The sequence below is a fragment of the Pipistrellus kuhlii genome, unplaced genomic scaffold, assembly GCF_014108245.1.
Source record: "Pipistrellus kuhlii isolate mPipKuh1 unplaced genomic scaffold, mPipKuh1.p scaffold_m20_p_72, whole genome shotgun sequence".
Classification (NCBI taxonomy): domain Eukaryota; kingdom Metazoa; phylum Chordata; class Mammalia; order Chiroptera; family Vespertilionidae; genus Pipistrellus; species Pipistrellus kuhlii.
In genome coordinates this window covers 453,068-475,008 of record NW_023425576.1, presented here as the reverse complement: position 1 = coordinate 475,008, position 21,941 = coordinate 453,068, and the positions used below count along the sequence as shown (strand labels likewise).

The following is a 21,941-nucleotide window of genomic DNA, read 5'->3' as shown; positions in this document are numbered from 1 at the left end:
GAGCGCGGCGAGATCAGCGTGGATCCAGTGCGCACTTGTGATTCAACTATTAAAACGATGAGGTTCCTGCACCACCACATCTGTTTAGTCCAGTGTTTCTTACACATTATGGAGCCCAAGCACACGCTTTGGGGAAAGATCAAAAAAGCCCCTAGCTGCCTGCAGCCCTCTGGAGCCTTTACTAAGAAATGCATTTCTTGGCCTAAGTCAAAATTCATTAGCAACCAACTACACAGACTTGTAACTGTAAAGACACCTGTAACTGTAAAGACAACTTGGGTTGCTTCGATTCCTATAATAACTTTCATTAAATTATGAGCTTTGTGAAATATTACCAAATATTACCAAAATACCCTGGCTGGGCATTAATTTCTATAAATCTCAATAACTTATGATTGTTATGAAACATCATCATCAAAACACGTACAAAGTGTCGAGTTCACACTTCTCTAAGTATTCTGTAAGGCTGCTCACATCAATCAGGCCGCCAGCAGAGATTAAAAATGAGTCTTAAGACGCTAGAAGTGCTAGCAATCCGACCGTCCTGTGTGCTTGTTTCTGCGGAATCACACGCCGCCAAGCGGGCAGCAGCGCCCCCCTGCTCTGACACTCTTCAGGAGGTGCTGCCCTTGGAGGGGAGGAAAACTGCTCTGCAGAAGAGTCACCATAGGAACCATCACCGACCTCCTTATCTGCGCGGCTCGATATTGAAACCAACTTAATGGCATTTCCGATGAGACCAACGTAAAAAGGATGATAACCATGAAAGACTTCCTTTGATGGCTACCAAAGGAAAACACTCAGTCCCACAACAGTGCGACTGGGGAAGGGCCAGGAGGCACGTTCTGTCCCAAGAACACGTCAATAACAATGAATCCTGATGACTCTTAAAGAGGTAAGGGATTTCTCTTAAAAAGCACAAGACACCAGGGCGAGAAACTCTCCACGCTGACCTTGACCCCTCGATGTCTTTAAATCCGCTCCCCAGGTAGCATCCCCCTACTTGCAGTTCATCCCAGCAGGTTCACACACACTCAACTCCGTTAACCAAAGGCGACAAGGACACCTGGGAACCCACCTCCACACACACATCCATCAGCACAACCGCACTAAAGACAAGCGTCTGGAACAGAAGACAGCCACGCTCTCCGTCAGCACCGCGGCTGAGGGGCCGGAGCCAGGCAGCTCCGTGGCCAGAGGACTCACCGTCACGGACTTCAGCGTCATCCCGTGGTACGTGCCCATCGTGTCGATCTTGAAGCCTTCCGTCTCTGTAAACAAAGAGGGTTTTCTGTTAGACTAAAGTAATACCCCAGAATACATCTTACCAAGTCAACAGTGTAAAAAAAAAAACACTGAATCTACCGTACATGTAACGTTAAATCATGCTCTTCTGAAGATAAAAACATTTAAGGGTCCTAGTCTCAAAAATATATTGAATACACACCAATGAGGCCGGTGGGCAGAAGCTGGGTAACACTATGTCCACAACTGTGTTCAATGCTTATATAGCTGGTTGGAAGTGTCAAAAGTTTAGATGGAGCCCAGCTGGCTGAGCATCAACCTTATGAACCAGAAAGTCATGGTTCTATTCCTGGTCAGGGCACAGGCCTAGGTTGTGGGCTCCATCCCATTCAGGAGGCAGCCGATCATGGATGTTTCTCTCTCTCTCTCTCAAATCAATAAAAATATATATTTTAAAAATTAGATTGAGTAAACTTTTTAATGTAACCCCCAAATTATTCACATCTAACACTCAATTTACAGTACCACTAGAAGCACCTATTAGCATAAGAAGTCGTAACATATAGGAAAAGCCATGTCCCAAAATGACAACAATTAGGTCTGTCACTGCAGAGAAGCAATGCTGTAGACAGAGATGAGGGCTCAGGATGTGGAAGACACACATCACGTCACTTGCCTTCTTTCCCTTTGAATCTCTCCTGGTCATATCTGTTGTAGGCAGCTGGGATGGGCTGTTTGGTTCGCAATGTGGGATCCTGTAGAAAAATGAACCATAATTTCCATGTTCATAGTCTATTGTTACTTAATACTCATCATCTTTAAATGAATATAATGACAATGACAGCTGTAACAATAATCCTATATAATAAAAGGCTAATTGCAAATCGGCTGACCGGTCATTCCGCCGTTCGGTCGATTTGCACTTTAGCCTTTTATTATATAGGAGGATTATGGACTTGGGCAATTGCAACTTATTTCTCAGTTCTCTCACCTATCAAATGGGAATAATATTTTTGCATCACAGGATTCTTGAGATGACTAAGTGACAAAGAAGCTGGTATATCTCTCAATAGCTTGTTATGAAAATAAAATGTAGTCGTATGTATATTTATTACATGGTAACATTACGCATTTACGTAATTCAGAAATAAAACATTATTATGGAAGACTATTCACCAGGATAAGGACGATGCCTGTGATATTCTAATGGCGACTTCTTCCAGGTAGGCATGTGACCATTTATCTACCATGAACTGACCTATCAACCAGCTTGTAAGAAAGAAGATTACTTTGTTACGAGAGTCAACACAGGTATGTCTCCAGGTAAGATTTACGGCTCAAGTAACTCTTAATGGTGAGAAGGATTTTCACATCCTTTGGACATTAGGTATGGAACCTACTAAGTGAAAGCCTTTGATTACATGTCTTCGAAATTATAACACTGGCAACCCAGTGTCACTTTCAATAAAGCCACAGCGTCAGCAGCGAGCCGTCCTTACCACAGGCGCCGCGTTGGGGGCTGGTCGCTGCTCGGGGGCACGCCCTTCTTCTCTGGCTTTCACAGACTGAAGGATGGCGAAGATATTCTTGGAGAAGTTCTAAAAGAAAACACCACAGGTGTGCTGTCAGGAGAGGCTTCATCATCCTCGGGGACATGTCCCAGAACGCCAGTGCGTGCTGAATGGCACATCCTGTAAAAACCCTGGTCCTCTCTTCAGCTTCCTCATCGGCAGGCACAGCTTCCCCAGGAGTTAAACCACAACTTTATTGTGGAAGGCATGACATGTGCCCCTCCCCCATTTTCTCTTCAATATGTTTTTAATTGATTCTTGATTGTACTTTTTCAATTTTAATTTTTTTAACTTCATTAACTTTTGTATTTTTCAGTCCAAACCCATTCTTGGTCTGGGTAGCCATCCCTCACTCGCAGTCAATGGCGTGACGTCACTCATTTCAGGGGACCCCTGGCCGAAATCTCAATGCTTTCTGGACCAGCCCTTTGTGTGAAAAACTATTTTCCAAAATGCACAGAAAGTAAGGACAAGAAAGAGTGGCGCTGTTTAACATTTTTACAAGGCTCAACGTCGGGCTTACTAGGAGAGAGCTGCGTTTTACAGTTAGAATTTGCTTTGTCTTGCTTTGTCTTGGTCTAAGTATAATATATGCAAGAAAATCTGGCCTCGCACAGACCCCTGGAAAAGGAGCCTACACCAGCTTTTCCAAGGAAGGTGCATTTTCTCCGACATCACGCCAATCCATATAAAACCTCATCACAGACATCATCAGGCAAAGAACACAGGGCCGGCCGCTGGCAGAGTGGTGCCAATGCCGACAGGCAAAGGTCAGCACAGGGACAAATGCAAATGAAGTCTTAATCCAAACTTATTCTCAAGTGATGAAAATCAAGTCTCACTACTGTAAATGTAATACAGTATTGTGTGAGAGACACAGAGTCTGGAAAAATCAGTCAAAATGTTATCCACTATTTTTGTATGACAGAAATAATGAATCTCTTTTTGTCAATTTCTCCACACTGCACAAATACCCATTTACATCTTTAAAACTGTGTTTTCAATGGCATTATAAAATCTGGTTGCTTTATGTGGGGTGCTTGCAATAACCATAAGAGTACACACTTCTATTTCTCATGGAATCTTCAACCTATTTTTTTTTTTTTTCAAAAACTCAGAAAGTAAGGTCTAAAATCTGAGGGTCTAGTCCGGCTATGAGTACCTGGAAAGTTTTTGAGTTTAGCAGGAAAAAAACAGTCTATGGAGAAAACACCAGTCTAGTTAGTTATTTTTAAAATGGTAAAACAGAAGCAAACCTAGCTCCCAAGCAATTCTTCATTTAACCTGTTTTTCAAACTTAACAGTGGTACCAACACTCAATGAAAACACTACGCTTTCAATGATGGCACAATCCTGCCACCTAGAGCTCGACAGAAGCTGTTCATCTCAGTTATCTGAAAGCTTCACGTCTGCTCTAAAAGGCAGGCGGGGCATATCCCCTGTTTCCTTCCATTGCTGTAAAGTGCAGATTCTTCGGCAGTTATAACAAATGTCGGCAGAACAAGGTAAGCGGCAATATCCAACTACTAGGAGCCCCACCGCGGGCAGTAAGAATGAGTATCAAACAGAAGCTTCCTCGCAGTCTCAGACTTCTCCCTAACCTAAGGTCTGGGGAATGAGTCCTAGTGCTGAGCTCCAGTGCCTGAGACAAGTCAGAGCACAAAATGAGTCTTCCCGTCACATTATCTTTTCTAGCAGCTGTATTCCTGCCGAAATGGTGGAGTCAAGGTGAGGCCAGAACCCAAAATCTGCATCTGAAACTCCTATGACAGTCCAGTTTTATCAGCCATCTCACACCTCCACAAACTGTCTCACCACTCATCACTACTAACAGCTGGGCGTCAGGGGGGAACTAACATTGGGGGAACCCTGGGCGGTGGGGGAGGAAAAGACAGCCGAATCTATGAAGGTGAAACACCAGCGCCATCTTTCTGGAGGCCCCTTAAGGTATGGACACACCAGCATCTTTCAAAGTTTAAAGCACGCACTTCCTTTAACCAGCAATTGGCTTCTAGAGTTTCAACTTCTGCTGTACGCACATGAATGCAAAGGTTTATGTACAAGGGTGTTTTTTAATGCATTATTTGTAATCGTGAATAGGAAGGGGGAAAGGAGAAGAGAGAGAAGAAAATCCCACAATCCAGCAGCAACAAAAAAGCCACAAACACACACACAAAAAAATAGCCCTTGCCGATCTGGCTCTGTGGATAGAGCATCTGTCTGAGGACTGAAGAGTCCCCAGTTCGATTCCGGTCAAGGGCACGTACCTCGGCTGCAGGCTCCCAGCCCTGGTGGGGAGCATGTATGAGGCAACCAATCGATGTGTCTCTCTCACATCAGTGTTTCTCTCTCTCCCTCTCCCTTCCCCTTTCTCTAAAAATCAATAGAAAAAAAATGTCCTCAGGTGAGGATTAAAAAACAGGATGACTTCATTAATAAGGAATAAACATTGGTATATCCACAAACTGGAATATAATGCAGAAAATACATGCAATAAATGTTCACTGACTGATTTCCCAAGTTCTCTACTTAGTGGAGAGAAAAATTAATATTAACCAGAGAGCTGGACATCAATATTCCCTGTTCACTGGGTTTACCCCAAAATCTGGTCAACGGGAAAAGTGGGCTGCTCCTGGGATTGACGAATGAGGGCAAATCAAGACTTTCCCATCAGCTTCTTTGGTGGCCAACAACCAACCACAAGGCGGACCACACGGCAAACAGGCCACAGAGCAATCCCCGGTCTCCTGCTCGTCCCGAGGTGAGCTGACACCTCCCGGAGCGCCTGAACCCCTCCTCTCAGACCCCAGGAGCGGCCCCGCTCCGCACACACGGCCAACGGCACTTGCCTTCCCCGTGCTCTGGAGGATCGTCGTCCGCGTCCTCCACACGCGCTCTCTGCTGACGATGTCCCGGGTCACGTCCACCTCGGCGTCCACAAAGCTCCGCTGTTTCAGCGCCGTTATGTCATCGTCTAAGTCCGTCTTAATGGTAGACCTTTTCTTCGCCATAATTTTGGCTTTGATTGCCGCAATTTTTTCCACCGACATAGCTTCCGACAGAGACCTGAAAGCAATTCATTTTTTTTTTTTTAAATGATCGCATTTTTTAAAGGATTTCTTGAGCACATCAAAATACACTGGGTTACATTTGTAAGTTCACGGCAGTATCTAAGTTTAAGTGGCAATAATTAAGGTTTTCTTATCTAAAAATGACATGCTTCATATTTTATGATCAAGTAAGATTTCATAGCGAGCTCCTGTAGAAATAGTACTAATTCCTTAGACGCCGGGCCAATGCAACAGAAATCTTCACATTTTTTCATTGTCTTCCCCGCCCAAAAGAGAACTCATTACTAAGGGTGCTTTCATGTATGTATTTTCTGATACTCTTATTTGTTTACATCGCTCTACCTCTGCAATGTACACACATACACATACCCTTGGAAGGAATTGGGAGTGAAAAATTCATTCTGCAAAGAATTCAAAATTTAGGTTTTCCCTGAAATTTACTTTGAAGTTTCAAACCTGCATGTCATACTGTACAATACACTGTAATAGGAGGCTTTTGCGTGCCACAAAAACATATATTCCTTTTCATGTCTGGAAGGTGAAACCATATTTTGATGTTTCCTTTTCTTTACTTGGTTTCCAAATCATAGGCAAAACAGTAAATAGAGACGTTCAGAACCATAAAGAAAGACAACACTGAGCGTAGATTTCATTAAGGTGACAATCTGGACCTCGGTGTCATTTTCCAAATGTAAAATGAGGAAAAGTTAGGAAGTGCTTGGGCACCCTTACAGTTGACACAGGGTACTGGTTTATTCTACCGTGTTTCCCCGAAAATAAGACATCCTCCGAAAATAAGACCTAGCGCATGGAAAGATAAGACATCCCCTGAAAATAAGACCTAGCGCAACTTTGGGAGAAAAAATTAATATAAGACACTGTCTTATTTTCGGGGAAACGGTATTAGGCTGCAGGTGCTTCATTCATAGCAGATGCTGAAGATGCATCTACTATCCGACTCCTTTTACATAATTCTGGTCAACTTTCCCTAGAAATCTTGGGCGTACCGGCATACCTCACGCCAAACGGAATACTCTTCCAAATGCTAATGGAACGTGCATTAAACTCCCTCCCCGCTGGAGAGAGCCTTACCTGATCTGCTCCGTCTGCACGATGCCCTCTTTGTGCCCCTCCAGGCGAGCAGCCAGCCGCTCCTTGTCAAGGCGCACACACTCTTCATCCTGGACACAGTCGCAGCTCGGTGAGTATTTTAAAGTTTCATTTTTAGAAGGAAAAACTCCGCAAGTAACGTTCCCTCACCTATTCTTCTGCCTACAAAGCTAGCCCTGTGTCAGCTTCAAGACGGCTTTCACTTCCATAAAGACAATCATAATAAACATATGTGGGATCAGAGTAGAAATGATATTGTATTAGAACATAGTGGAGTGGCTGAACAAAGACTAAATGACCCAAAAAAAGCTAACATGTTTACCATCTGACTCCTCATAAAAAAAAGTTTTGCCGACCGCTGATCTATTCCAACACTTTCATCAATAAGGAATATAAAGTCATTGGTCCATTACATAGCTTCATTCTAGTTTTCCCAGAAAACAAGCTCCTAGGATACTATGAGCAAGGATTTCTTATTGCTACACAATCCCGATTTCTTTAACAATAGGAATCACCTTACAACGAAACTCTGTTACCTCAATCCGTGGTTTCTTTGCTTCTGCTAAAACTTCATCTGCAGCTCGTTTGACTGTAAGAAAGAAAAAAAAAAAGCAATAAATGTATAGTTTGGGGGGGAGGGGGGAAATGAGTAGTTTGGGAATAGGCTCTTAAAAATCCAAGATAAACATTCAACAAGACGTACCTTGAGTAGACCGCTGAAGACCTATTTCTAGAGGGGCGCTTCGGTCTATGCTTGCCGACGTTGCTGAAGATTAAAAAAGATTTGTGTGAGGTCAATATTTGAACATGGATAGTGGATGTTATTACAAATGAAAAGCTCAAGGTTTTTTGTTTTATTACTTTAGATACAATGATTTTCCTAAGTACAGAATAAGTTTTAAAGCAGCTTTGTAAATGCATTTTATTTTATTTTTATAATCTTAGAGGCATAGGAGGAGGAGGAGGAGGGAGAGAGAAACATAGATCGGTTGCCTCTGGCATGCACCCTGACTGGAAAGTGAACCTGCCACCTTTTGGTGAACAGGACAACACTCTGACCGGTCCACAACGGCCAGGGCTGTAAGCGCTTTTCATTATAAAAGAGTAATTTGTGCCCTGGCTGGTTTGGCTCGTGAATAGAGTGTGGCCTGTGGACTGAAGGATCCTGGGTTCAATTCAGGTCAAGGGCAGATGCCCAGGTTGCAGGCTCAATCCCCAGTAGGGGGCATGCAGGAGGCAGCAGATGCATGATTCTCATTGATGTTTCCATCTCTCTCTCCTCTTCGAAATCAATAAAAACATTCTTTAAAAGAAGATTAATTTATATTAGAAAATCTATTAGTTGGGCAAACTATGTTTAACAATTTAACTTACAAATTATTGCTATAATCTGACTAAAATCCACTGGTCACTTCCAAGAACACACTGCGGTATCCCAGCACATGCACACGGAAGCACGGTTAATCATTAGTAAGCACACATACATACATATGTGAGAGAAGCGTTATCTGTTCAGTTAGTATTCACTCTGTAATGCAGTGTTTACTCATAATTGGTAGAAAAATTATCTTAAACAAACCATTTGCTTTTGAATGGTTCAAATTAACGGAAGGGTGTACCAAGGGGGTACCTGTCCCTTCACCTAATCCCCGCCCCGCCCACACGTGACTGCCACCAATCTGTGCAGCTTCCCACAGCTCCTTCTGTAGATACAAGAAATACACAATCACGCTGCTATCTTTCCCTGTTTTTACACAAACAATAGCACAGGACACATCCTTTATGTGGAGCGTTGTTTTTTTCAACTTTTTTTATAGCTGCACAGTGTTCTACTGTATGGATTAATGTAATGTCAAGTTCCCTATTAATGGCCAGTTCAATTCCGTCTTTTGCCACCACAAGTGGGGGCACAACGCAGACTTTATAAATACACTGCTTCATCCATTTCCAAACGGAGCTCCAGATACAGCCCTAGATGCAGGATTTCCGGGTCGTTCTGGAATGACAGATTACTGCGAAATTTCCTCACTGGGACTGTAGCAACTCACACTACAACCGACACTGTATGAAAATCTGTTCCCTCACGGCTTCAGGGTCTTATCAAGCTTCCAGGTTTTAATCGATTAAAAAATACTTCTCTGTATAGTTTGAGTTTGCTATTCTATGACGAGTGAGATGAAGCATTTTTCACATTATTTTATTTCCTTTTCTGTGGCCTGTGCCAACATAATGCCCTGCGGCTATGTTCTAAGGCCACTTCATGTTATCAGAGAGATTGGCCCTTTTACTTGGAGTTGAAATACCTTTTCCCAGTTTGTCATTTTTGTATAATGCCACAATTCTTACCTTTTACCGACCTACTCCCTGAGCAATTCCACCTTTCACCACTAATTGGAAATGTCTTTTTAATCACACTGAACTCACACACCTTCACATCTAACAATGACATTGTTCTATCAGCTTATTCTTTCATGTTTTAAATTATTAGGGCTTTATTATAAGTTCTAAACTCTAGAAACCTAGTATTTTCTTACTGCTCTTTTTCAAGTTTTTGTGACATTTATTTTACCAAAGAAATTTTTTTTTTAATATATTTTATTGATTTTTTTTTTACAGAGAGGAAGGGAGAGTTAGAAACATCGATTGAGAGAGAAACATCAATCACCTGCCTCCCGCACACCCCTTACTGGGAATGTGCCTGCCACCAAGGTACGTGCCCTTGACCGGAATCGAACCTGGGACTCCTGAGTCCACGGGATGATGCTCTATCCACTGAGCCACACCAGTCAGGGCTACCAAGTGAATTTTAGAATCATTTTGCTAGTTCCACCCACCCCTCGGGATTTTTATTGGGATCACATTAAATATATAAACATGTTAAGAACTGGTATCTTTCAGCTGTTATGTCTTCCTCTCTGAGAACACGGACTGTCTTAAGATCTGGTCCACTTTTTCATTAGAGGACTAAGCTAGCCTTTTTTTTTTTTTTTTTTTTTTTAATTAACAAAGCAATATGCCTAAAAACCAGAATTCTCTCTCCAACAGAAACTACAGGAATGATGAGGGAAGGATCAAGGGCAATTCTGTTGTGGAGAAAACCACCCTTTGCTCTAAAGCACTGTCCCCAGACGAGCCTGTCCCGCTGACAGCACCCTGCCCAGAGCCACTGTGCTCTGTGAGGGCGTACAGACTCGGAGATGAGGGAAGCAGCATTATATTTTAGTGGAATCGGCTAAGTGCTCCCTGACAGATCAGACAGAGTGGGAGAAAGGGAACCATGCCACACAGAGACACAGCACCGCGAAGGCTGTGGGGTTAGAACAGTAAGAGAGCCGCTAAGACTGGGCCGCCCTGAGCGGGGAGACTGGAGGAAGGTGAGGTTAGACGCGGGCGGAAGCGAGATGGTGCAGGACAGGGTAAGTGTGAAGGGAAACCACAGGACGGACGCCTTGGCAGGTGAGACACAAACAGGTCACTGACAGCAGGCGGGGAGGACGGAAGAAAACAGTGTGGGGACCCGGGGGAGGGCCACGCAGAGGTGTGCAGAGAAGGCGTGGACCAGGGTGGGAGGCGGCCAGGCTGCCAGGATGGAATGGACGAGCATCTACACGGACAGGCAGCCCTTCCCCGAGCGACGGGCCCAGGAGTGAGGCTGCTGTGTTAGTTCTGTTCCCAGGAGACGGGAGGAGGGTTTGGCACTGCAATCTTGGGTATGTTAAATTCCACATGCCTGGCCTGGCGGGCGTGGCTCAGGGGATCGAGTGCTGGCCTGTGGACTGAAGGGTCCTGTCTCAAGGGCCCAGGCCCGGGCTATGGACTCAATCCCCAGAAGGGGGTGTGCAGGAGGCAGCTGATCCATGATGCTATCTCATCGCTGATGTTTCTCTCTCTCTCTCCCTCTCCCTTCCTCTCTGAAATCTGGGAGGGAAGGGGGTGAAAGTGGCCCCTCTCACTGAGGGAAGGAAGAGTGCAAAACAAGATGGAGGTGGACGATGAGCAGAAAGACACCAGAAATGCCCGATGCGAGGAGGACCGGCTCTCGGAGGGAGAGCAGCAGGGGCAGGCGCTGCTGAGAGGCGAGTGGCTGTGGGTGAGACCAGGCCTGGCCGCCCGCTGTCACGGGAGGGAAAGGAGAGCCGGCCCACGCAGCGCAGGCAGGTCGGGTTTCGTGGGAACACAAATTCTCTCCCCTCTTCTCATTCCAGAGGGAAAGAGCTGTCTGCCCCAGAGTGACCGCCAATAAAACGTACTCACATGCCTCCCCGTTGAGATAGCCAAGCAGATCTTTTCGGTCGGGTCTTCTAACCACAGGAATGTTTTCAGTCTGAAATCGAAAGTTTAAGTTAGAAATCAAATCGGTAACCATGATAAGAAACTTGGTAAAGATAAATGTCATGCCCCAGCTGGTGTGGCTCAGTGGATAGAGCGTCGGCCTGCAGACTGAAGGGTCCCGGGTTTGATTCCCGGTCAGGGCACATGCCCGGGTTGCAGGATCGATCCCCAGTGTGAAGCGATTAGGAGGCAGCCAATCAATGATTCTCTCTTATCATTTATGTTTCTCTCTCTCCTCTCTGAAATCACTTCCTCTCTGAAATCAATAAAAACATATTTTTTTTAAATTGACATTAAGTGTGTATTTCTTGTTCAGAAAAGCGGTGTTCAAACACTGAACTGCAGAAATCAGGCAAAACTGAAAACTAATTAATTTATCAAGAAAAGTTTGTATAAAAAAGTTTGTATAAACGTTTAATTTTAAAAGTTGTCCGTTATCCTTAATTCTTTCTGATGTCAAAAACGTTTTCTAGGGATAAAACTCGAGTTCTGAATACCAGGTTCTTCCACAGACAAGTTGTTTTTTAAAAACATCCCAACAAATAACCTCGAAACTTCTGTTGTCGTAATCACCCCCCCCCCATACACACACTTTACATGTAAAAAATCGACAATAATCACATGGTGTGATCAGGACAGCCAGGAGCTGTCATCCTTTGAGTCTGAAAGCCAGGCAGGAAGGTATCCGTGCCAGACGATAGATAAAAACATTTTGAAATGAGCTGTACTCACGGCTGCCCGCCGGACGTAGACAGGGTGGGAGAGATGCACATTGTTGAGAAGAAACAAGATGGAATCCAACGTGTAGTACTCTCTGGGCTGGCCCTCCTTCCCGGTCCTGAGACAGCAATGAGGGCGTTTTACTCGCAGCTCTCACTCAGTGCTGCCCGTGAACTCCCCGGTACCCGCCTGCTCCCCACATGGACCTGACCTGGCAGGACACCTAGTATGACATCTAGGAAGTGGCGCTGTCATTTGGGCGAAAGGAACACACAGGCAGACAGGAAGTCGGGAAGCACACGCTATTTGTGCCTTTTGCAGAATGTGGCCCACACCAGGTTCCGGGCTTGGCTGACCCGGGAAACTAATCAGAAACACACTGAGGAGGACTCAGGAGCATGAATGAAACATGAGAAAGCAGCCCCCTGTGACCAGGGGCCGAACTGACAAGGAACTGACTGTCTCCTAAGCAACCTTCTCACAGCAAACACAGCAATGGGCTGCAGAGCTACAGTCCTGACAGCCCTCACACTACGGCAGCCATGCACATGCACAAGCACAAGGAATCTCCCTGCGATGCAACAAGCCAACATCAACGTCAGCAATCAACCCCGCCTCCCTACCACACTCCCGGTTGGAACACCTGAGGGTCTGACCCATCTGAGCACACCCGCTCTGATCAGCCCAGCCCCGCGGTCCAGCCTTCATCCCGTCTCCTCTAAGGGGGACCGTTCCAGACCACACATGCTGTCCGCGCCGCCCTGTGTGATCGGACACACGAGCAACAGCAACGAAGCTTGTTCACGGACAGAGACACAGTCCCCGGGCGCACCGCCTGCACCGAGGGTGAGAGATGCTACGAGGCGTGAGTTCACACGTGCGCGTGGAGGGGGGTTGGGGGGATCACTGTGTGAGTGTGACGTCTGCACACCCCCTTCCCCCCACTTTCGCGGTGCTCTCTCCGGCTCTCCCACCCGTTAGGCAGCCGGCTCCCTGGTCCTGGAAGCCGCACCCCAGCCAGCCATGCACCCCAGAATCCCTGCCCCCTCCTCGCAGCTCCTTCATGCCTTCATTCACTCATTCATTCATTCACCCCAGAAACCATCTGCAGCCCGTCTATCAACCAAACCCAAGTCAGGAAGCCTCTCCTGACCCCCAAGACCTGGTGACCCATCAAGTCGCCTCCTTCCAGGCAGGCCCCGAGCCCCCGAGAATGCTCCCGTTTCTCAGACCGAACCCGGGTATCCTTAACCATCAAGACAAACACGAACGGAAGGAAACCGGCTAAAACTTCAGGACGATGTAATCACCCCTGCAAAGCCTTCTGAGAGAAAACACACAAACACACACACACACACACACACATAAACACACATAAACACACACACACACACACACACACACACACGAGAATCAGAAGAATGCCACTCCATCCGCTTGTCACCAAAAAGGAGAGGATGAAAAACACCTAAAAACCAAGCCCCCCCCCCCCAAAATAATAAAAACCAACCCCACGTCCCACCCCCCCACCCGCTGTTCAGCGGCTCCCCAAAGCCCACGGCTCCCACCCGACCGAGCCCGACAAGCAGGGGCGCTCCTCCCGCCGGGCCCCTCCGAACCCCAATGAAAACACCACGATCGGGGGGCGGGAGGGCGAGACAGACAGACGGACGGACAGACGGACGGACAGACAGACAGACGGACGGACTGACGGACGGACAGACAGACGGACGGGCGGGCGGGCGGACAGACAGACAGACAGAGGGACCCCGAAAAGGCCCCGGCGGCCGCCGGACCCGGATCCCCGCGCTTCCTGCACGACTTCAACCAACTCAGGGGGCCCCACATGGATCGACGCACCCCCAACTCCTATTCCCACCCCCCAAAACAGGTGTCTCTTCCGGACACCACCACCCTCGACCCCCTCGCACCCGGAGCTCCCCGGATCCTCCCCTTTTGGGGAGCCCCAGCCCGCCGTCACCTGCGGGGCCCGCCCCGGGGGACCAGCCCCCCCCCCCCGCTCCGGGGACCCCGAAAGCGGCGCCGCGAGGGCGGCACACACACAACTCGCGGCCCGGAGCGAGGGGACCCGAGTCCACGGCGGACAAGTGGGGGGGGGGGGGAGTCCCCGGGGCGCCCCCCGCTGCACCCCGGATCCGGGCAGGTAGCTCGGGGGAGGGAGACGGGGCAGGTCCGGGGTGCACGGCTCTCCCCCGGGCCCCCCGCAAACCCCGGGAAAAGTGCGCCTCGGGCCCCGGAGAAACTTTCCGCACCCCCGGCCCGCAGCCCCCCGAGTCCGCACCCCCGGGGCCCGGGGTGGGGGGCGGCACCCCGGGGCCCCCGCACACGCACCCCCACACCACGTAGTTGGTCTTGACGTTCTTGGGCCAGGAGAACTCGCCGAAGATGACCTCGTCCCCCTTCACCACGATCTCCTTCTTCTGGATGTTGTACTGGCGCAGGACGCTCAGCACGTCCGCCATCTTCGCCGCCGCCGCCGCCGCCGGCCCCGCGCGCCGCCGCCGCCGCCGCCGCCCTCGCCGCCGCGCCCGCCTCGGGCCGCGCCCGCCGCCGCCCCGGCCGCCCGCCGCCCCGCCGCCGCCTCCGGCTCCGCTTCCGCCGCCGCCGCCGCCGCGCTCCCACTGAGGCCGCCGCGCTCGCCGTCGCCAGTAAAAGGGGCAGGAGCCGCCCCGGCCGCCGAGGACCCCGCGCTAGCAAGCGAGGCCCCGCCCCCGGCTGCCCGCAGAGAACGCCTGACTGCGTGCCCGCCCCCCCACCCCGGCGCCACGCCGCGCCACCGCCCCTGCCGCCGCCGCCGTCAGGGGGGGGGTGTGCCCGTCGCCTGGCAACAAGCCCCTCCCAGCCGCCCGCTCCGCCAGGTGCGGACTCCCAGCGCGAAATTCGCGGCGCAGGGGACGCCGGCGCGCACGTATGACGCAAGAACGGAGAGCGCGGGCACGCACGTACGAGGTACGTAAGCGGAAGTCACCGTCTTGCGCATGCGCAGAGCAGTACCTCAAGTCCCCTCTCCAGCTCTGGGTCCCCCTCTTCTGCCCCCCCAAACGGTTTTGGCTTCTCGTTTGGTTCCTAGCACTGAGCACCCAAAACCCTTGGAATTTACTGCGCGTTGGAAGTCTTCTGTTGTCATAACAAGGCCCTCTGTGGTGTACATGAGTTTAGGTTGATGTGTGATTCCTGGAAGGTCCTATGGCATAGGCCAGTGGTCAGCAAACTGCGGCTCTCTCTCGAGCCATATGCGGCTCTTTGGCCCCTTGAGTGTGGCTCTCCCACAGAATACCACGTGAGGGCATGCACGCAGTGTGGTTGAATTGGTTTCAGCTTTATCAATAGCAGTTGGCGAGTCTTGTGACATAAGTGATACAGCGCAAGTTTCACTTTTTGTACGATTTATTTCATCTACAGGTCCTAAAGAAGAACTTTTAGGATTATTTCCACTCAAAGGTCAAACACGTGGAGAGGATATAGCGAATGCTGTAATGGAGTGCATTGAAAAACATCATATTCCTCTCGATAAAATTGTCTCAATTTCAACAGACGGGGCAAAAAGTGTGACCTGCGTAAGAAACGGGTGTGTTGCTATTTTGAAAGAAAAAATAAACCACGAGGTACTTACTTACCATTGCATCATTCATCAAGAAGCCCTTTGTGCACAGACATTTCCAGAAGAAATTTGCAAAGTTATGGAATTGGTGATTAACAGTATCAACTCCAGTATAGCTAAAGCGCTTAATCATCACCCATTCAAAGAATTTTTAGTTGAAATGGAGAGTGAGTATGCAGATCTGCTGCTGCATAACAAGGTCCGTTGGTTATCAAGAGGAAACGTTTTGAAACGTTTCGCTTCCTTATTAACAGAAATTAAAGCATTTCTCCTTGAAAAGGGTGTTCACTATCCAGAACTATCGAACGATTAGTGGATCCAAAAATTTTATTTCATGGTAGACGTTACATCTCATCTAAGTCATCTTAATCGTAAGCTACAGGGCAAAGGAAACACAATTTTTTCCATGTTAGAAGAAGTTATTCGAAAACAAATTCTCTCTTTTTGCTCAAGATTTTGAAAGGGAATCTTTAATTCACTTTCCAAGCCTGTTGAAACATCGCCAAAAAAATAATTCCGATATTGACACTTCCTATTTCAAAACAACACTTCTAAATATGAGGGAAGCTTTTCTCACCAGGTTTCAGGAAATCAGAAACAGCAAAGCGACGCTAGCCTTTGTTAAAGAACCTCTTGATGCTACTGTGACAGAATTAAATTTTTCTCCCTTTAATATTGACATTGGTGACTTTGAAATGCAATTGCTGGATTTCAAAAACAAACAATTGTGGAGCTCGAAATTTGAGCGTCTTTGTGCTGATACAGAAATATTGGAGAAAAACAAATGTGAACTTAGCTCACAGCACAAGTGGCCTGCTTTGAAAGATCTGGAGAAGGAAAACGTGTTGCTTTTTAACACCTGGAACAGTATTCCCGACTCATATAATCAACTGAAAAAACTGGCGTTTGCTGTTCTTTCCTTATTCGGGTCTACACATTTATGCGAACAGTCATTTTCAAGCATGAACCTTATCAAGAATAAATCGAGACGTCGTCTTATTGATGAGAACCTGGAATCATTCCTAAAATTAAAAACCACAACCTGCAAACCTGACTTACCCAAACTTTCCATGGAGATGCAAAGCCACTGTTCACATTAGTGTTCGGCAGTCATTGTCGTGACTTAATTTTATGGATGTTGTAAGGTAAATTGCAAGGAATTTAATTTTATCAATAAATAATATTGTTATTAAGTATGATATCAAGTTTTACTCAACGTATCTATAGTTTAACTAAGACTTAAAACTTTAAGTTTATTAAATTAATGTTAGGGAATATTGTGGAGTGAAAGATGTATAGTGTCGAGGCCCCTGCATGTCTCACACTGGGGATGGAGCCCACAACCAGGCATGTGCCCTGACGGGGAATTGAACCCTGACCTCCTGGTTCACAGGTCACTCAATGCTCAACCACTGAGCCACGCTGCCAGTCCAGCCTAATCAGCTGTCATTTTATAAAAACAAAACAAACCCACAGCTCTGTAAGTAGCGTGCCTCAATGTTCAAAGTTCATTGTGGATTTATGAAGGACGACGTCACGCCTTTTGGGATGTTGGATTTTTGCAGCTAAATTCCACCCTTTTATGAAGTCATGAAGCAGAACCGACTTGCAAAAGTAGAAAGAGAACTGTCAAAAATTCTTTTTACCTTGGTAACGGGAATCTTAAACTTAGCTCATTGAGCGTGAAGGACCCAAAAAGGCCTGGGTTGTTCCAATCCTCGTTGGGCGTTTTAGGCATGTCATTGGCCCTCTGGCCTTCGATCTCCGTGTCCTCCGTCCGTTAACGTAAAGGCCCACCGTGTCCTCTTCCACAGCCATCATTCCAGGGCCATCGTTACCCTGGCTGGGCGGCAGGCTGGGCGTTGTAAAGCCATGGCAACCCGCCTCTGGGCTCCTAAGTTTCATCTTCTCATTTATTTTATTCGGAACCTGTGGAATGAGCGTTCTCCATTCCCCCTTTACCTGCGGATGTAAATAAAGCCCGGCACGCCCATGTCTGCCGCCCGTGGGTTCCAGATCCGGGGCTTCTCTGCGGGCGGCACACCTGGCTGTGACGTCACCGCACGGAGACCTGTCGGACAGGAAGCAGGGAGGCGGCTGTCATCCTCAGGTGAGCGTCGGGACGCGGGCTGTGCGGACAGTCCTCCTCCTCCTCCTCCTCCTCGGCCCCCCGCGATGTGGGCCCCCACCCCGCGCGCGGCCCCCTCCTGCCTGTGAGCCTCTGGGAGCCGCCCTAACCCGGACGGACCGGTGCGGGGCTCGGACAGCGCATGGAGGCCGACAGGTGAGAAGCTGGCGGGCAACCTGGCGGCTGCGTCTACGTGATGGGGGGACTCGCCCGGCGTCCGCGCTCCTGGCCGCCCCCCGGGGGCCACGGGGGAGGGAGAAGCCTCGCCGCGGCGCCAACAAGGCGGCGGCGCTGTCAGAGCCCAGGGGCGGGGCCCGGAGTGCGGGGGCGGGGTCAGCTGGCGGAGGCGTGGCGGAGCGCACGGGGGCGGGGCTTTGAGCGGAGAGCGTGGTCGAGCGTGCGGGGCGGGGCCACATGGAGGCGTGGCCTTGAGCGGGAGGCGTGACGGAGCGTGTGGGGCGGGGCCAGCGGCGGAGGCGTCGCGGAGCGTGCTCGGGCGACGTCCTGCGCGCGGGGGCGGGGCCAGCGGCGGAGGCGGGCTCTCCCGGTGTCGCCTCCGTTCGCTGCGGTCCTGCCGTAGGACCATGATCTGGCGCCGCTCGGTCCTGGCGGGGACGCGGCTCGCCCGGAGCGGGAGCGGCTCGGCGGCCCGGCTCGGCGGGGCGGCCTGCAGGTACGGGGAGCGGCCGGCAGGGCGGGCTCAGCGAGGCGCGGAGACGATGCACCCAGCTGGGCCCCCAGGGTGCGCAGAGGATGGTGCCCTGAGCGCCCGCCGGGCCCTGGAACGCGGGGTGCGAACACTTGGGTGGCGTCCGCTTGGGCGCTCCCTCCGCCGATGGCCGCCGTGTGGGGTTTCACCGGACCCGGAGGATGTCCGTCTGTGCGCCCCGCATGGTGCGCGGGGCGCCCCGGGCTGCAGCTCCTGCTGGTGCGTCTGCGGGGCCATTTGCTGCCGCTGCGGGGAGGCCCGGGGCGCTTCCTGCCCAGCGGCCGCATCTCCCAGGGCCGGGGCTCCGTTGCTGCGGAGGTCGCCTCAGGCTGCACCGGGGACGGGGCTTCCCCCGCGCTGCCCGCTCCCCGCTCCCCGGAACCAGTGGCCCCGGGCTGGCGTGGAGCCCGCTCTGCCGGCTGCTGTGGGCCCGCCCCGCGGTCCCTCCTGCAGCTTTGACCAGTCTGCAGGGCTGGGAGCCCTGAGCTCTCTCTGCTGGGCGGAAAGGCGCTCCTCACAGGGTGACTAGGTGGCCAACTGCCCATTGGGGCCCGAGGGTGTGTTTTTCCAGGGACACATTCGCCTTTTGCCTGCTCAGCACACAGCAGGCGCTCCAGGCCCCGGGCGTGACTCTAGGGGGCTTGGTCGTTGGCGGAGGGAACCTCACCTGCAGTGTTACCTTTTCTGTCTGACGAACCTACACCTTCACACTTCCTCGCAGGATGGGGACCAGCACGTCGTCGCCAGAAGCTGCTCCCCTGAGTCAGATCCAGGTGAGTGGGGTGGGCGGCCGGCGCAGGGATGCTGTGCACAGCCAAGTCCGAGGAGTTTGGTCTGCATGTCCTCCTCCGCCGGCAGCCTGCGAGGCAGTGCTGTTCTCCTCCCGTCCCACCACTGACCTCTGCACCCTCAGCACAGTCCCACCGCCCAGGCCTGGGGGAACACAGCCTGCACTCCCCGCTGTAATGTGACCGCCGTGCCAGGACCACCGTGAGGGGGCTGCCTCTTAAAATAAGGTCACTGTTTAAGAGTCCGGAGCTGTTCAGCAGGGATGGGCTGGAGGGAAGGAGAGAGGCCCAGAACGCCTGGCCCTGTCCTCTGTTTCAGCTCACCCTGAATCTCTTCACCCATGTTTGTGCGGATTTTTTTTTAAGATTGATTTTAGAGAGGAATAGAGATAGAAGTACCCATGATGAGAGAGAATCATTGATCGGCTGCCTCCTGCATGCCAACCCACAACCCAGGCATGTGCCCTGCCCGGGAATCGAACCGTGACCTCCTGGTTCATAGGTAATGCTCAGCCCCTGAGCCATGCTGGCCGGGCCAAAGCCGGCCGTTTGAGAGAAATCGTGCCTCAGTCCTCACCACGGACAGTTGAGGGAGATGAGAGGTTAGCCCCTGAACACTTACTGAATGTGTGAGAAGCAGAGTAACAGCGAGGGTGTGCTTGGACTGTGGGACCGGACGCTCTGGGTTCAAATCCCGGCTCTGCTGCTGAGTAGCTGAGGATCACGACTTAGTTCCCTTCTCCGGCCTCACGCTCCTCGGGGTGGAGTGGAGAGGAGTGGACGGCCGGCCTCTCTCAGGGTTGGGTAAAGGTCACGTGTTGAGCGCTGGGTCCCGCACACAGGTGTCGGCCGTCTACGAATTGGCTACCGCTGTTAGGGCTCCGTGCCAACACTTCCCATCTGTTGCCCACTTTGTTCCAACAGTGTTCCCTGGAAAAGGAATACTATTACCCTCGAGCCGCCGATGAGAAAGGAGGTGATGGAGACTTAGTCCGAGCCCCGAATCAGTCCCGAGACCCCAACATTCATACCCTCCCAAGAGCATCGCCATTTCCTTCCAGAAGATAACGTCGGGCATTAAAACGACTTGTCTGTCTGATTCCAGGAAACCATTTCTGATAACTGTGTGGTGATTTACTCCAAGACATCGTGCTCCTACTGTCACATGGCCAAGAAGCTTTTCCAGGACATGAACGTGTCCTACAAGGCGGTGGAGCTGGACCTGCTGGAGTCCGGGAGCCAGTTCCAGGACGCGCTGGACAAGATGACCGGCGAGAGAACTGTGAGTGCGGGCTCCGGTGCTTCCCCCGCAGAGCGGGTGCTGGCCTCGTGTGAGGACACGGCCCGGACATTCTCCGGAAAATCTCACATTGATGAGGAAAGGGCAGATCTGGGAACCAGACTGTAGGAGAGGAGAGAGGGGAGTTAATTCGTTTTATTTTTATCCTTCAAGACTGTGTGTGTGTGTGTGTGTGTGTGTGTGTGTGTGTAACTAGACCAGTGGTCGGCAAACTGTGGCTCATGAACTGCAGTTTGCCACTCTGATGACTAATGAGTATGCCGACCACTAGATAGATAGTACAGACCAGGCTCTTCTGTGACGGTTTCAATAGGAGGAGTTTAGTGCCTTATGTGTTTAGATTCTTTTTTTTTTTTTTTTTTTTAATTTCAGAAAGACAGGGAGAAGGAGAGAGAGATAGAAACATCAATGATGAGAGAGAATCATTGATGGGCTGCCTCCTGCACGCCCCATAGTGGGGATTGGGCCTACAATCCAGACATGTGCCCTGACTGGGAATCAAACCATGACCTGGTGCATAGGTCAACGCTCAGCCACTGAGCTATACCAGCCAGGCAGATTCTGGAAACTTGTGGATTTTTTCCGTAATATGCATTACCAGAAAAATATCCACTGTTGCCCCTTGCCTTCTTGTGTGCATGGGAGAAATGTGTGTACTCTTCCCGTTTAGCAAAGGACTATCAGAAAGTTAAACATGAGTAATAATTAGAGGTTTTTATGTGGCACAGTGACTAAAGGGGAAGGGCTTGGGAGAGTCAGACGGCCCTAAATTTAAATCCCAGCTCTGTCATTGACGGATTATGATCTTTCACAAGTGCCTGTGCCTCACTTCCCTCCAAAATAAGGCTAACAACTCTAACTCACTCGGCGTGGAAAGATGGAAACAGGTAATTAGGGAAAGAGCTTTCTTAGTGTGGAGCCGGGCCCATAACAGTACCCAGACGTGAGCACCCACCATTATGACCGCAATGCTGTCTGCTGCTGGCACTGGTGACCTCTGCTTCTGTTTCTCCGGCAGGTGCCAAGGATATTTGTCAACGGGACTTTTATCGGGGGCGCCACCGACACCCACAGGCTTCACCAGGAAGGGAAACTGCTCCCACTGGTCCACCAGTGTTACTTGAAGAAAAGCAGCAGGCCTGTTGGCGACAGTGTCTGAGGACGTCTCTATGGGAACGGTCCTCGTGAAAACGTCGTTAAGGTGATAAGCAATAAATCGCTTGTGAAAAACCTCATCTTCCCGCTTGGTGTTTTTTGAGCAAAAGCGATGGTGTTTAAAACTGGAGGATGGGAGCCGAAACCCGTTTAGTTCAGTGGATAGAGCGTCAGCCTGCGGACTGAAGGG

At 50.1% G+C, this 21,941-nt stretch overlaps 2 protein-coding genes and 1 long non-coding RNA gene across 5 annotated transcripts in view; 1 reads left to right on the top strand and 2 right to left on the bottom strand.

The window, feature by feature from the left end:
- CDC73 (cell division cycle 73) overlaps positions 1-14,645 on the bottom strand; it is a 42,617-nt gene extending 27,972 nt beyond the window's left edge. Inside the window, exons 1-10 of the mRNA XM_036422743.2 lie at positions 14,402-14,645; positions 12,062-12,167; positions 11,252-11,321; positions 7,701-7,763; positions 7,534-7,586; positions 6,980-7,068; positions 5,666-5,882; positions 2,745-2,843; positions 1,922-2,000; positions 1,207-1,271 (exon numbers count right to left, since the gene is read on the bottom strand). Coding sequence (XP_036278636.1) covers positions 1,207-1,271; positions 1,922-2,000; positions 2,745-2,843; positions 5,666-5,882; positions 6,980-7,068; positions 7,534-7,586; positions 7,701-7,763; positions 11,252-11,321; positions 12,062-12,167; positions 14,402-14,532 — 972 coding nt within the window. The 5' untranslated portion in view covers positions 14,533-14,645. The remainder of the gene's footprint in view (positions 1-1,206; positions 1,272-1,921; positions 2,001-2,744; positions 2,844-5,665; positions 5,883-6,979; positions 7,069-7,533; positions 7,587-7,700; positions 7,764-11,251; positions 11,322-12,061; positions 12,168-14,401) is intronic.
- A 1,876-nt stretch (positions 14,646-16,521) lies between these two features.
- Positions 16,522-18,107, bottom strand: LOC123651721. Its single transcript, XR_006740586.1, has 3 exons — positions 17,920-18,107; positions 17,318-17,742; positions 16,522-16,693 (listed from the first exon to the last, which is right to left on the bottom strand). It is a non-coding gene; the product is annotated as an uncharacterized LOC123651721 (long non-coding RNA).
- On the top strand, positions 17,732-21,821 carry GLRX2 (glutaredoxin 2). 3 transcript variants are annotated; one of them, XM_045576033.1, is made up of 4 exons: positions 17,732-17,781; positions 19,230-19,281; positions 20,402-20,578; positions 21,615-21,821. In XM_045576033.1, the coding sequence occupies exons 2-4, from the start codon at positions 19,231-19,233 to the stop codon at positions 21,753-21,755; spliced, it is 369 nt and encodes a 122-aa protein (XP_045431989.1). In that variant the 5' UTR covers positions 17,732-17,781; position 19,230; the 3' UTR covers positions 21,756-21,821. The 3 variants fall into 3 exon arrangements, with proteins under 3 accessions (XP_045431989.1, XP_045431988.1, XP_036278638.1); XM_045576032.1 differs by lacking the exon at positions 17,732-17,781 and adding an exon at positions 17,927-17,955; XM_036422745.2 differs by lacking the exon at positions 17,732-17,781 and adding an exon at positions 18,320-18,472.
- Positions 21,822-21,941: the final 120 nt, after the last annotated feature.

Coding starts and splice junctions, on each gene's coding strand:
- GLRX2 (XM_036422745.2), top strand. CDS start 18,384: ATGATCTGGCGCCGCTCGGTCCTGGCGGGGACGCGGCTCGCCCGGAGC. Junction 18,473..19,229: donor CTCGGCGGGGCGGCCTGCAG/GTACGGGGAGCG, acceptor ACTTCCTCGCAG/GATGGGGACCAGCACGTCGT. Junction 20,579..21,614: donor AGATGACCGGCGAGAGAACT/GTGAGTGCGGGC, acceptor TTTCTCCGGCAG/GTGCCAAGGATATTTGTCAA.